Here is a 15,213-nt window from a genome sequence, read left to right on the forward strand (position 1 = left end):
ATAGAAGTTGTTCCTCTTGATTTAGCAGCGGAACTGAATAATTTTCTATTCTTATTCGATATTACTTTAGCTTTTTTTAACGATTAAAGTAATCTTTAAGTATAATAGATAACCTGAATTCTTTGTGTGACTTTTCCTCGGACGAGTAAACGGTTTATAGTACGCATTAGCGATTGACTTTTATAAGAGTCGATGTTCTTGTAATACCAGGAAATGATCCCTTACAGAAACAGAGCTTATGTGGATTAAGTATTTGCACTGTATTATGTAATAAAGGGCAGTCAAGCCATCCAACGGGGAAAGAACTTTTATATTAAATTCAAATTTAGGACAACGTGTTACATGTACTGCCATTGCTGGCAAACAACGTTAAGGCCCCTGTGAGGACATTGGTCTAACAGTGGTAAGTTGCCAGGCTCTAAAATTGTCCTTTTTATAAGATGTTACATATATCTTTAAAGCAAGCTGTTGGGTAGATTAGGCTCTCAAGAAATTGTGCTTCAGTAGATTGGACTATCAGCCGGACTAATAAAAGCAAATAGCAATTATCTTTCAGTTATCTTCAGTCGGACCAATAAAAGTAAATTAATGTGTTGCTTTGCAGAAAAGAAGCTCAGGGAATTTTTTTTATACTATACAACTTTAATGATGATTCAACCAGAAGATACAAGAAGTTTACCAGCAGTTGCCATACACAGTGTAATTTTGGCTCTATCTGCCATTTTTGCACTCATGGGAAACTCGCTCGTCTGCCTCGTTTTCTACCGAAACAGAAGATTACGAACTGTTACAAATTTCTACGTGATGTCCTTGCCAGTAGCTGATATAATGGTATCCACTTTTGTACTTCCTTTTTCCACGGTCGCTTCTGGTTATCAAGAATGGCCGTTCAGTTTCGCCTTTTACCAATTCAGCGGTTTCACTACCTATTTTTGGGGTACAATACCAATAAATATTTTGGCGTTGATTGCTGTTAATCGTTACATTTGCATCGTAAAACCTCACCTTTATCCTACATTGTTCACGAGAAAGAAGACACTTTCTTCGATCCTAATTGTTTTGCTGGTTACACTCACAGCAGGCCTGACATCCACTCTTGCCATACCGCTTTTATTTCGGTGGTATCCGCTTTATTTAAGTTGTGAAGTAAGAGGGTTGGGATTCGGGGCTGTTGTTTCCAAAGGTACAGTTGGATTTGTTGGCCTGGCAATGTCTGTTGTTATATTTTGTTACGGAAGCGTTTATCGCACCATAAAGCGACGCAATTCTGTAGTCAATTCTTCTCTACAGGAAACCATCAGTCAAGTAACAGTAAGCCCACACGAAATTCAGGCATCTCGGGTTCTTCTGGCTACAGTTATAGCATTTGGCGTTTGCTGGATTCCCTTTACAGTTGTGCGGATTCTTAATAGAGATACACATTGGCCTTTGCCTTCATATTGGTTGCCTATTTCCTCACTGTTTGCTCTCTTCAGTTCGTGGATCAACCCAGTCATATATGACGTCATGAATAGAGCGACGAGGAAGGAATTTCTTAGGTTATGCATTGTGAAAGCAGAACTTAAAAGTAATTGTGATTGGCGCGTTTTGCTTTGAAATACTCAAATAGCGATACTGGCAGCAAATATCTTTGTCTTACACATTGATTATCAGGTATTTTCTTGTTATCAGCGAGCATTTTTAGTAAGGGGGACAATTATAAATAGAAGGAAGCTGTTTAAATGATAAATCATTATGTTGGGTCGGGTGCAGGGTCACACTTCAAGATTGGTTGTAACGACTGTTTTGTCACTAGCATGACACTCGCTAGTTTATTTCGCTTTCCGACAGAAACAGGAGACGTTGTTAACCCTCAAATTTATCCAGTTCTCTTAACAAAAAACATCGATCGCGTTTGTGTGGCTCTTTCCATTGAGGACAGTCTTGACGCAAACGCTAGTGGCACCCATTTCATTCCAGTACAGTTCTTAGATCTTTATTTTGTACGATGACAAAGAAGATTAAGCACGAATAAAGTGTTCACATTTCGCGTTCGTAACCGTTTTTGTTCTTCCAAATGGTTATAATCTTGTTTTGTTATGAAAGCGTTTATTGGTCCATTTGACGACATAACGCTTCCATCAACCCGTCTCTGCAAGAAGCAAACGGCCAAGGAAAGGTCAATACACATGAGATTCGGGCATGTCAAGTTCCTCTAGCTGCCGCTATAGGATTTTGCCTTTGCTGGACTCCGATGATCGCAATAAACACTTTAGGAAACATTAGCCAGTTTCACGTGTCCGCATTTTTGCAGTCGATTGACGCCCTGATTGCCGCTCCCAGCTCATGAATCAACTCTGTCATGTACGACGTGATGAGTAGAGATATGAGAAAAGAATTTATTATATATGGCTAGCTCCGTGAGCGGGCAAGATGAATCAAATCCTGCGCTGTAATTGGCTACCCGAGCGGGCAAGATGGAGCTATCTTGCCCGCTCGGGACTACCCGCCATGTCCCGCAAGAAAAATTTTCCCGAAAGCCATATAATAAATCCTTTATTGACCAAGCTTGTTCGGCCAAGATGGCTGGATATTGGCCTCGTTCTTTTTTTGCGTGTTTAATGGACCTCGACTCCGTCTCGGTCCATAAACACGCAGAAAAAGAACTTGGCCAATATCCAGCCATCTTGACCTGACACTTGGTCAATAACCCATATTTCTTGACATACTGCGATGTCACCAAAATTGACCGAAATTGACTGTAATAAGAAACACAATTATAGCGTAATATTATTTAGGATCGATGTTTGAAACAAGGCTGAAGCTACAGGCTGGATGTAGATAACTCTGGTGCGCGAGTTTGCTATTTGAAGCTTACATTTCCCCTTGAACTAGCATGGTAAAATAATGCTGCCAGTTGTTTGCTGCTTCTTCCATTCCAAGGGTAGTTAACCAGCCATTTATTTAGCCGACTCTAAAGAGCCCCAGTCTGGGGTTAAAAAAATTGATAGTTTTGATGGGTAAATGTAGACGAGGGCTTTTCGCTGAGTGCATGTAAGAAGGTATATGAGATTAAACACACTCTTTATTGGCCCGAAATGTCAGGATCGCGTTGAAAAAGGTCGAAAATTAAGCAAGGAATGTCCCAAACAACCCTTACAATTCCACTTTTCTTAGGAAATATTTTCATAGATTCCGTAAACTTGAAATAAAGTTAGCTTGCCTTTAAAATCAGCTTCAGACGCAAAATTTAAAAAAAGATCAACACTCATTTAGGACTCACTGGCTTTGCTGTAAGTTATGGAAAAAAGATGGAAGACACTTTTCTATCAGAAACGGAACTGATGTTTGGAAAAATCTCCCAATCCATGCCAAAGAACATGGCGTATTCAATTTTCCAATACAATAAAAGATTACTTATTTTCAGACCAATACCGTTAATCCCAAATAGCCATCACTTCAATATCAAGCTAACTTAATTCATTTATTCTAGAAAGATTTGCTCACTTTCCCCGCATCTATTTGCTTTCTATACGAGGCCGTTAAAATGATCGAGCCATGAGGAAATAGTTCTTTTATGTTACTGAGAAGTCAGAGTAGAAACGGACAGAATCGAAATAACACTCATGATATTTGGCAGAAACTGCGGTTTTGGAGAAGGGAATTCATAACTCAGTGTATCAGTGTCCTCTCGCTCGCCAACCTCAATCAAATAATCGAGTTGTATCAGCCTATCCAGCATGATACAGAGATGGTTTTGCGCTTGCCAACATAAGACTTGGCCGCAAACATTTTTGTTCAAAATGTCCACCAACTTATTTTTTCTTTAAAATGTTTTCCACTATGGAGTTGAGTTATAATTATGTCTTTTCTTTGAATAAACACGTTCTAGCTCTTAAGCGTCTACCACAATATTCCATCGATCTAAGCAATCTTTAAGCAATATTGATAACGTGAAGTCTCGAGTGGGATTCTTTGAGTCATTTTAGAAACGTCGGAAGACTTCGGAAAATCGTCCATCATCTTGTTTCTAAATTTATTGTGATATGTGTTACAAAGCTTGCACTCTAATGACATAAAAGGTAAACCTCTTTATTTGCCACCTGGAACTGAATAATTTTCTATTCTTTTAATTGTTCTTAATCTTTTACGACAATATTCTATCGATCTAGGGAATCTTTAAGCATTATTGATAACCTGAAGTCTTGAGTGGGATTCTTTGTGTCATTTTAGGAACGTCGGATGACTTGGGGAAATCGTCAATCACATTTTTATAAATTTATTGTAATATGTGTCACACAATTTGCTGAAGAGCTCCAATGACATAAAAGGTGTTCCGCTGTGTTGCCAACAGGAAATGAATAATTTCCTATTCTTATTCGTCGAGATTTCTTTCGCTTTTTCTAACGATGGAAGTAATCTTTAAGTATGATAGATAAACCTGAAGTATTTTTGTCACTTTGACCGAGACAAGTAAATGGTTTAAAGTAACCATTAGCGAATGACTTTTAAGAGACGGTGTTTTGTAAGACCGAGAATTCTCTTACAGAAATTAGAGCTTCTGTGGACTAACCATTTGGACCGTATTTTGCAATAAAAAGCAGGCTTCCCATCGATCGGGAAAAGAAGTGTTAAATTAAAATCAAATTTAGGTCAACGTGCTACTGTCATTTTCTGGCAAAAAACTTGAAGCTGGAACGATAAAAAGTTTAAGCCCCTGGTGAGGAGATTGGGCTAGCAGTGGTAAGTTGCCAAGATCTAAGATTGTCCTGTTTATAGGGTTTACACTTGTCTATAACGCAACCAGGTGGGTTGACAATGCTATCAGTACATTGGGCAATAGTTAGATTAGGCTATCTGTAGACTGGGGTATCAGTAGACTGGGCTACTACAAGGTTATATATAGTGGGTAGATTATGCTATCAGTAGATTGGACTATGGGTAAATTTGCTATCAGTCAACAGTCGGGCCTCCACTAACGGACACCTCCCGTAGGCGGACACTCACCCTTGGTCCTGGGGGTGTCCGCTTACGGGAGGTTCGACTGTGTTCTGTTTATAGCAGGGATTTAGGCCTACTCTGGAACCTTAAGTCGCCGCAACTTAAGGTGAATTTGGGCGATTTAAGAAGGCGACGTACTTTAGACGACTACAGAGGAGACATCTCGCGGGTTTCGATCCCTTCCGGCCCGTCCCACGAAAATTGGAGTTCTCCGGCCAAGTATTCCTTCCAACTGTTAGACCGAAAAATTCCCTTTATTTTTCCTCGAATTGTGTCGCCGGGATAAGTTTTCTGTCCGCATTACAAGCAGTTACCAAGGGTTTTTTGCTAAGGAGAGTAATGCAATGTAGTTTCATTTATTTTATAAAATCAGTTCAAACGAAGCCAAGAAATTAGACATTGTACATTTGTTTCAAATCACCCAATTTAAGTTTCAGAGAGGATTAGTTTGGCGATTCTTTTTACCTAGATAAATTAGCTATTTCTCTGTTATGGTCTGTAAACGCTTGTCGGAGAAATCGTACTAGAGCGCGCGTTGTGCTCGCGTGCACTATAGTCATGGAATCAAACTGTATCACGTGATCAAAATATTGGACTGGCGGCCATGTTTGTTGAGAGTTGATCATATAGAATTTTCAACACCTTGCGATAGTAACAGTACAGTAGCAAAGTTCATGTAAAGAGCGTAAGATGATAACAATACCTGGCTTCATCAAACTGACGAAGATGAAATGTTAACGGTCAAGATAGATAAACATTTATGTGGCAAGTTGGTTCGTCCAGTTACGAACTTCGAACGTTTACCGTTGTTGAATGTGGAAGTAACGCAAGTAACGATTTATGCTGGAGAAATGACCCACTTTTATCAGTCTTTTACAGTAAGTTAAGACCAAGTTCACCAGAGGCTCAGGCAGGGATATCGATGATACATGCCATCTCTCCTTTTTGGATGAAACTTTGCCAGATTGAAGGTACTACCCAACAACTCTAAAAGACAAAGTGGGCCGGCTAAATCCCAAAAATGTCACTAAAATAAGCATCAAATTTAGACACCACTCCTGCTTACAGAATACATTGAATTTTTATTGGTATTTCACACAAATAAAGATTGGACCTATCTTAGTTCACACCAGGAATTTCAAGTCATTTGAAGTAACAGGTGCCAATCAAGGAATGTCATTTCCTACCCAAGTCACGCAACATTTAGCTATAAGGCAAATTAGCTCAAATTCTGACTCAAATATTGCTTACATCCAACTTTCTTAATCAAAACTAATTTCACCACAGTTTAGAGTCACCCTTGGCCTGATGAAATCATGAATAAACGTTTTGGCATCTGTTATTTTTTGGTAACAAAAGCTGTTCAAAAAACATGACAAGAAGCTAGTTTTAACAAAGAGACAAGGGCGAAATCTAAAAATATTAGATACTATAGAATCAGTTTGTCAAAGTTATTTTTATGTTAATGTCATCAACAAAGTCTTTGAATATTATTTAGGGCAGTGGAAGCTCAATGAATGCAAAACTCTTTGCAATATCCCTTAACCCTCGGACGTACAAGGGGGGTGTGGGAGTTGGATGTCATCCCCCCAATAAGGTACTTTCAAAATTTTGAAAAGAAGGTTTACTCTAAGGAGCTGAAACTTTCATTAGCTGTTGATTCATCCTTCGCGGATATTTTGATATGTTAATTGTGTGTCCATCATTTTTTATGTTTCCATAGCAACCGCTAGTTTCATTTAGGTTTGGCCAAAAATCAACTTTTTTGGCATAATTCTGTATTTTTTCCAGTTTTCTTCATCAAATTCCACAAATTCACCAATTGCTGGTTTTCAGTGTCACGCAATTGAAAATAGATCAAAATAAAAATCAAAACCGCCCAGTGGATAAAGTCCAGAATCTGGGAAATGAAAGAAGGTAAATATACAAAGACTCTCGCCAAAATTCTGGTCACAGCAATTTTTCTTATGCGAGATACGCGGAGAAATTTTTTACCCAAATTTATAGAGATTTGTATGGAGACGCCATGTTGGTGCCCATCCGTATGGGCACCAACATGGCGGCCGGAAACCAACAGAAACATTTGTCACTGAGTTTTGCTACAAAAGCGTGAATTTATCCCTCGAGGAACTCTAAAGCATTGAAATAATACTTTTTCTAAGACATGAACTGTTCAGATAGCCAAGTTTCCAGAAATCACTTTTTTAACCATCATGACAGCTGTCTGGGCCGTCATGTAAATGCCGCGCCACGCAAAAGCTTAGAAATTCAAGCGTAGTGTATCACAAAACCAAGAACCCATTCGGAGCGAAAATTTGTGTAAATATTAGTTTTCAGCTGCTCTTATACATCATTTAAGTAAAATCTCAGGAAGATCAATAGTTTTGTAGTTCGAATTTTAGTGACGTCATGTGAAAACCAGCTATTTGTACATTTCATAAGCATTCTGGCTTTATTTTGTATCAATTTCCGTTATCTCTTGACTTGGTAAGAAAAAAGTAAAATCCAAGATGGCGGGTCAAATGACGTCATTTGACATTATGACATCACAACCATTGAATATGGTATCATTTTGTAGAACAAGCTCAGGGCTATCTAATCAATCTAAGTTTAGTACGCTGTGCGTTAACAGAGCAAAACCCCAAGGGGGTTCCATCCACTTCCCTCTTATACCACGGTGGGGGTAGGAGTTGGCTTGTACGTCCAAGGGTTAAATAACAGTGCAAAACACCTAAGTTCTATTCGTACAATATAAATATGGGAATGAAAGGCCGTGATGTTTGAATTCTAAAACATTGACTAGTTAGATGAGAGCTTTTCTCGGCATATCTTGCCTTTTAGATTACTCTTGAAACCCTGCTCAATCATCACAGGTCAAATACTTGATCTTCCAATTGATTATTGTCAACTCTTACTTTACACTCGGCATACAAACTCATCAATCCTGAGAAGTACTCTTTGCTGAAATTACTGTTTGCCCTCATTCCGAGTTCAAAACACCCTTGAAATTTTGATTTTGCTGCATCAGGCATGCACGTAAATCTTGGTAAACAGGCACAGTTGTATATAATACTTGAACTGTAAGATTGAGCTTTGGCTAGCTTTTATGAAAATGCGTTTTTCTCCTGAAAGTTCCTATACTGAATTAACCGCAGATAAAGGTTATACCTCCAAGATGATAGCACAAAACATTGTAAATAATCGCATGTCTGCGAGTAAGATGTGTGAAAAAAATTGCAATTCTGAGGAGAAATTGAGCCTCGAGAAGATCTAGTAGCTGAAATTATCTGAAACCTAGGCTCCAAGCGAGCACACATGACAACATACACGGCGCCAGTGCCTTAGGTTTAGCAAGGTTTGGCCCGGTTGAACTTCTTTAATTTTTCTAGGCACTCAAGAAGGTTGAGTGGCTCTTGGCTATCGTTTTCTTTTCTGCTCAATAACCTCCTGTGTACATCCGTAGCTCCATAGGGCTGTGAAATAAGTGATTTGTTTTTTCTGATCACATGACTGTATTGCATATTCTACATGGTGGATGGTAAAGTAGCTGGCAAGTACTACTGTCTCCGTACTGCAAGCCTGGTCAAGATCTCTTCTGCTTCATCTTGAGACGGACTCAGATCAGCCTGGTGTATGGCTAGTCGGCCACTTCTGTGCATTACAGACAACATGCTGAAGTACTGGGCTATTAATATTTGCTCTGCAGCAAGCTGCTCTCCTTTAATGGACATTTTCCTGCCACTACTGTCTTGCAGAGTCTCATCTTACTGCACTCATCCACTACACTGTCGTCCTGTCCCCTCACCTTCCAAGAATGTTCTTTTCGGATATGTGTTCACTTTCTCAGAAAAGCGGTTCCTCTTCGTGATGTTTTTAGACCCATCCTTTTGAGATTTCTCATGTGGATTATGATCACTAAAGGACGTTTGGGATTTCAACCCATTTTATCTTGATGCTGTCTATGCCGTTTCTCTCTCTAACTTCATTAGGTGTTTACCCACATCCATGTGTCTCTGAAGACTGCAAAAGATTGGTATGCTTTTGTCAATCCCTCTTCAGGGTAGAAGGAATACACTCTTGTAGCTTTGACAACTTGGGACTCTTCTTCAATAGATTGTGAGGTCCTTCGACCATAGTTAATAGAGGGGAATGATTATGAAGCCCGGCAAACATCAAAAGAGCAAACAAAGATGCCAAGATTTGTGTTGGAAGGTCCACGACCGTGCAAAATCTTTTTTTGCGCTCGTACATTATGCATGAATTACGTAACCAAAACGTTTCTATTGGTCAGTTACTCCGTCAGTAGTATACAACAATTGTGTTTTGTGCACAGGCGAGGCCAAAAAAGAGAACAAAAACATACAACAAAGAACTTTGTAGAGTTTCAGAATAATCCCCTTCTATTAACTATGCCTGGACTGAGGCTGTTGAAGCTGACACTTTTCAAACTCCTGGCTGTAAAAGTAGCAGTCTCTCTTGCAGTACATTTAAGGGCTGCTCTATGCATAAGTCTGTAGGCCCTTGAGGTCTTCCAAATCCATTCCTCATGTGCAGGTGTGAATCGTGTACCAGGGCCCATATCATAAGCCTTCTACACTATCAAGCCTCCGGACTTGAAGCTAAAAAAATTTAGAGACAGGATCTCAGACATCGTGTGCTTCATGGTCTGGTCTAACTCTTGAGTCTTAACGATATTATTGATTCCTGACACCCTTTAACCCGCCATAGGATATTACTAGCACTTTTAATGTCGTGGCCTTCATTTATGTTACGACGCACATGGCTCTGCACTGTGACAATTCTTCTGTCACAGAGCTCCTTTCCAGTCTGTGGATCACTGAAATCATATCTGACAATCTTAATGCTTGTGCACTCTCAATAAGGCTGGGAAGTGAGTGAATGAGATGAGGTAACATCCGGTATTGTCGAGCTTTTCTCTCAAAAAAGTTACAATTGAGCAAAACATCGAAGCCATTCTTATCATTGGAGTTTGCACATCTATAAATAGAGATTGAAATCCCTTGCGCAGTGGTAATAAATAATAAATAATAAATAAGAAGAAGAAATATAAATAAATGTAGTAGTAAATAATAATAATAAATAATAATAATAATAATAATAATAATAATAACAAACTATCAATTATCACTTGGTGATATTATTTGCTGCTGATCAAGGTCTTTGGTTCTTGTTCCCATGCTTTCAAAATTATATGCACAATGTTTATTTTTATACCAAGTAAGGTTTACTTGCCTTCCTGATGCAGCAAAGTAAACAAAATCATAGATGTTTTTTAACTCGATTCGCATGAAATGGATATTCATTGGATAAGTTCAAGAGTTAATATATGAGGACAAACAATAATGTCAGCAAAGAATAATTCTCAGGATTGATGAGTTTGTATGCCGAGTGTAAAGTAAGAGTTCACAATAATCACTTGCAACATCAAGCATATGACCCGTCCGTGATGATCGAGCAGGGTTTCAAGGGTAACCTAAAAAGTGAGATTTACCCAGAAAAACTCTCATCTAACTAGTCAATGTTTTAGAATTTAAATATCATGGCCCTTTATTCCCATATTTAAATTATACAAATAGAATTTAGGTGTTTTGCACTGTTAATTTAACCCTCGGACGTACAAGCTAACTCGTACCTCCACCGTGGTATAAGGGGGAAATGGACGGAACCCCCTTAGGTTTGCGCTCTGTTTAGGCACAGCAAAATAAATTTACATTGATTTAGATAGCCCAGTGCTTTTTCTACAAAATTATACCATATTTGTTGGTTGTGAAGTCATATGATGCCAAATGACGTCATTTGACCCGCCATCTTGGATCCGCCATCTTAGATTTTACTTTTTTCTCAAAAAGTCAAACATCACGGCCGTTCATTCCCATATTTATATTGTACGAATAGAATTTAGGTCTTTTGCACTGTTATTTAACCCTTGGACGTACAAGCCAACTCCTACCCCCACCGCGGTATAAGGGGGAAGTGGATGGAACCTCCTTGGGTTTTTGTTCTGTTAACGCACAGCGTACTAAACTTAGATTGATTAGATAGCCTTGAGCTTGTTCTACAAAATGACACCATATTCAGTGGTTGTGATGTCATAATGTCAAATGACGTCATTTGATCCGCCATCTTGGATTTTACTTTTTTCTTAACAGGTCAAGAAATAACGGAAATTGATACAAAATAAAGCCACAATGCTTATGAAATGTACAAATTGGTGAATTTGTGGAATTTGATGAAGAAAACTGGAAAAAATACAGAATTATGTCAAAAAGTTGATTTTTGGCCAAACCTACATGAAACTAACGGTTGCTATGGAAACAAAAAATGATGGACATACAATTTACATATCAAAATATTCATGAAGGATGAATGAACAGCTAATGAAAGTTTCAGCCCCTTAGAGTAAACCTTCTTTTCAAAATTTTGAAAATACATTATTGGGGGATGACATCCAACCCTCACCCACCTTTGTACGTCCGAGGGTTAAGGGATATTGCAGAGTTTTGCATTCATTGAGCTTCCACTGCCCTAAATAATATTCAAAGACTTTGTTAATGACATTAACATAGAAATAACTTTGATAAACTGATTCTTTAATATCTAATATTTTTAGATTTCGCCCTTGTCTCTTTGTTAAAACTAGCTTCTTGTCATGTTTTTTGAACAGCTTTTGTTACCAAAAAAATAACAGATGCCAAAACTTTTGTTCTTGGTTTCATCAGGCCAAGGGTGACTCTAAACTGTGGTGAAATTAGTTTTGATTAAGAAAGTTGGATGTAAACAATATGTGAGTCAGAATTTGAGCTAATTTGCCTTATAGCTAAATGTTGCGTGACTTGGGTAGGAAATGACATTCCTTGATTGGCACCTGTCACTTCAAATGACTTGAAATTCCTGGTGTGAACTAAGATAGGTCCAATCTTTATTTGTGTGAAACACCAATAAAAATTCAATGTATTCTGTAAGCAGGAGTGGTGTCTAAATTTGATGCTTATTTTAGTGACATTTTTGGGATTTTGGTCAAAAAACCAGGGGAGTTGGTCTAGCTCCTAAGGGAAAAATCATAAAGCCAGCCCACTTTTTTAGAGTTGTTGGGTAGCACCTTCAACCTGGCAAAGTTTCATCCAAAAAGGAGAGATGGCATGTATCACCCCTGCCTAAAATTTTAGATTTTAGTTTTTAGGTATATATTTTATGGCAGGTCCACACCAGCCCTCTGGGTTGCGAGACGAAGACCTGCCTCATCAAAAATATATGTATGTATGTGTGTATGTATGTGTGTATGTATGTATGTATGTATGTATGTATGTATGTATGTATGTATGTATGTATGTATGTATGTATGCCTGGTCCTCTGGTAAACTCAGTCTTAAGTATTTAAAGTTTAACCTCAGTTCGGTTCAATTGTCCTTAGACGACCATTTTTGTACTGCTCAGTGTAAATGTGGCAAGAAATATTTGGAGCCTTACTCCAGAATACCTTTCAGTTTTATTTTATCTTGATGATCCGGAACACCACTCACTGTTGTTGCTTATACACTAAAGGCCCTCAAAAGGTTTGATTCAGTAACATCCCACAAAAAGTAATAAAAGAAATTAGTGAATATAGTCATTTGTTATCTCTTTCCATATTTAATGTACTTCCTGGTGACAAAACAGAGTGTCGTCTTTGTTATTAACTCTACATGTAGAAGTAGTTTCTGCTAACATGGGCACTAGACAGATCCTTAGCTTCTTAAAGTGGCCGAACACAGTTTTCGCGCGCGCTTTTGCTGATGCTATTCAGCGCGCGCACAAGTATTGCAAAGAACAAACATACCGTCAATAGAGCGATCATTTGATTTACTCAACACTCGCACTATTTGTGCTATTTTTCTCTATAATTGAACGCAGTGTATTGATGGCTTTAGTCTTTTATTACAAAGATATGTTAGAAAAGGTAACGATGCCAAGATCCCAGCAATTCGCAGCTTTTTCTTTGTTACCGAAAGAACCCAGTTAAATGCAGCGCATGCGTAGTAAGTCAAAAAATTGCGACTGAATAAAAAATTGCACTCTCGGAAATACGCCTATTTCTCGAGAACCGCTCATTAGAATTTTACGAAATTTTGCACGAAAATACTTTAGGAAATAAGTAACTAGACTATTGAAAATAATTGCACTTTAACAAAGGAAATTCTAGATATTCCAGTGAACTTTCAACAAGGGATAATTAAAGATCTCTCTGTTAAATTATTAGCAAAATGGTGTTAACTTTTGAGAATCGTTTCAAGCTTGTTGCATGCAAATTGTAAAGAAAATCTAATGACTAGATTTTCTACATATAAACAAAAGCGATTTTAAAGGCCTGTTTATGTTTATTCGTATTGCCATGGCAACGGCACATACGTCATCTTAACCATCAAAAAACCAAAGTTTGTGTTGTTAACTTGCTTGCTGCCAGTTTTGGCGACCGAGGGATGAAGGGGTTTGGAGAAAAAGATGAATGAAACACAGGTATCAAAACTGTGTTCAGCCACCTTAAGAGGAATGTTAGATGGTTCCAAAACATTGGGAACGAGTGTAAAACAGCCTCGAAAGCCCACACATTGAGCTGTCCATTTCAGATCAACTCATAATCTCTTGAAGGTACTTCTGCTGCGCCCCTTCCTCTCCTACCCTAACCAGGACCCATTTATAGATCTGGGCTAGGAGAGGCACTGTGAGAGTAGAAAAACAATGCAATGATCCCAATAGGGGTCCATCGCACCAACCATTGAGCCACCGACCTTCGTCCTCCTTAAGACTGGAGTGGAGTTTACCTTAACATGACAGTTACTAAGTGTAATATCCTTCTACAGGGGTAATTTGAGTGTGTGGAAACCTTTAACTTAAGGAGGCCCCAGAGTAGGCCTGGATTTATACACGCTTTGAAAGTAACGCGGTGGACACGCAGCTCTCTAAAGCCTGCAGCCGGATTAATATAAGCAGATAGAAATTATCATGTATGGTATATTGCCTTGCAGAGAGCTGAGGAAGCTCAGGGAATTTAATTTATACCTAAACAACTTTACTGATGACCCAAGCAGAAGAAGATACAAGAAGTTTACCGGCGGTTGCCATACACACTGTAATTTTGGCTCTATCTGCCATTTTTGCCCTCCTGGGAAACTCGCTCGTCTGCCTCGCTTTCTACCGAAACAGAAGATTACGAACTGTTACTAATGTCTACGTGTTGTCCTTGGCAGTAGCTGATATAATGGCATCCACTTTTGTACTTCCTTTTTCCACGGTCGCTTCTGGTTATCGAGCATGGCCTTTCAATTTCTACTTTTGCCAATTCAACGGCTTCATTTCTTATTTATGGGGTACAATGTCAGTAAATATTTTGGTGTTGACTGCTGTTAATCGTTACATTTGCATCGTGAAACCTCACCTTTATCCTGCTCTGTTCACAAGGAAAAAAACTCTTTTTTCGATCCTTTCGGTTTTGCTGCTCACGCTCACACCATGCCTGACAGCCACACTTGTCATACCGATTTTATTCCAGTGGTATCCGCTTGATTTAGCTGTTAAAGTAACAGCGCTGGAAGTTCGAGCTGATGTTTCTAAAATTACGGTTGGATTAGTCGGCCTTGCGATGTCTTCAATCATATTTTGTTACGGAAGCGTGTATCGCACCATAAAGCAACACAATTCTGTGGTCAATCCATCGCTACAGGACATCACCAATCAAGTAACAGTTAACCCACACGAGATTCAGGCATCTCGGGTTCTTCTGGCTACAGTTATAGGATTTGGACTTTGCTGGATTCCCCTAACAGTTGTGCGAAGTCTTAATACATATGTTCAATCTCCATTGCCTTCATACTGGTTGTCTTTTTCAACACTGTTTGCTTACTTCAGTTCGTGGATCAACCCAGTCATATATGGCGTCATGAATAGAGCGATGAGGAAGGAATTTCTTAAGCTTTTACATTGTCAAAGCAAGGCTCAATAAGGTAATTTTCCATTCTGTTTCTTTTAGAAACAGTTGTAGGCTTTTGCGGAGCTTGATGTTTCATAGCAATCGTATTTTGACAAGCATATGCTTTTCAAATTTGCAATTTTCTTGTTTCTATAAATGTGAATATTTCTGCATCTTAGGGCTTGTGAGCATTGTGCGATTGCTTTTGAGCTGTATAATTTTTGTTTGTTTCCTAAAGGTTTTGGAAAATCGAGAAATTCATGATGGCG

The 15,213-nt window shown here is 38.7% G+C and overlaps 2 protein-coding genes across 2 annotated transcripts; both read left to right on the forward strand.

Annotated features, from left to right (window-relative positions):
* Positions 1-627: 627 nt before the first annotated feature.
* LOC149103935 (RYamide receptor-like) lies at positions 628-1,596 on the forward strand. Its single transcript, XM_089273321.1, has one exon. The coding sequence runs from the start codon at positions 646-648 to the stop codon at positions 1,594-1,596; it is 951 nt and encodes a 316-aa protein (XP_089129447.1). The 5' UTR covers positions 628-645.
* Positions 1,597-14,008: 12,412 nt separating this feature from the next.
* On the forward strand, positions 14,009-14,977 carry LOC149103936 (melatonin receptor type 1A-like). The gene has a single exon (XM_089273322.1). It carries the CDS (start codon positions 14,054-14,056, stop codon positions 14,975-14,977), a length of 924 nt encoding a protein of 307 aa, XP_089129448.1. The 5' UTR covers positions 14,009-14,053.
* Positions 14,978-15,213: the final 236 nt, after the last annotated feature.

Source organism: Orbicella faveolata, unplaced genomic scaffold (assembly GCF_042242905.1).
Source record: "Orbicella faveolata isolate gen_17 unplaced genomic scaffold, um_ofav_v1 contig_35, whole genome shotgun sequence".
In the NCBI taxonomy this organism is placed as follows: domain Eukaryota; kingdom Metazoa; phylum Cnidaria; class Anthozoa; order Scleractinia; family Merulinidae; genus Orbicella; species Orbicella faveolata.

Coding starts and splice junctions, on each gene's coding strand:
- LOC149103935 (XM_089273321.1), top strand. CDS start 646: ATGATGATTCAACCAGAAGATACAAGAAGTTTACCAGCAGTTGCCATA.
- LOC149103936 (XM_089273322.1), top strand. CDS start 14,054: ATGACCCAAGCAGAAGAAGATACAAGAAGTTTACCGGCGGTTGCCATA.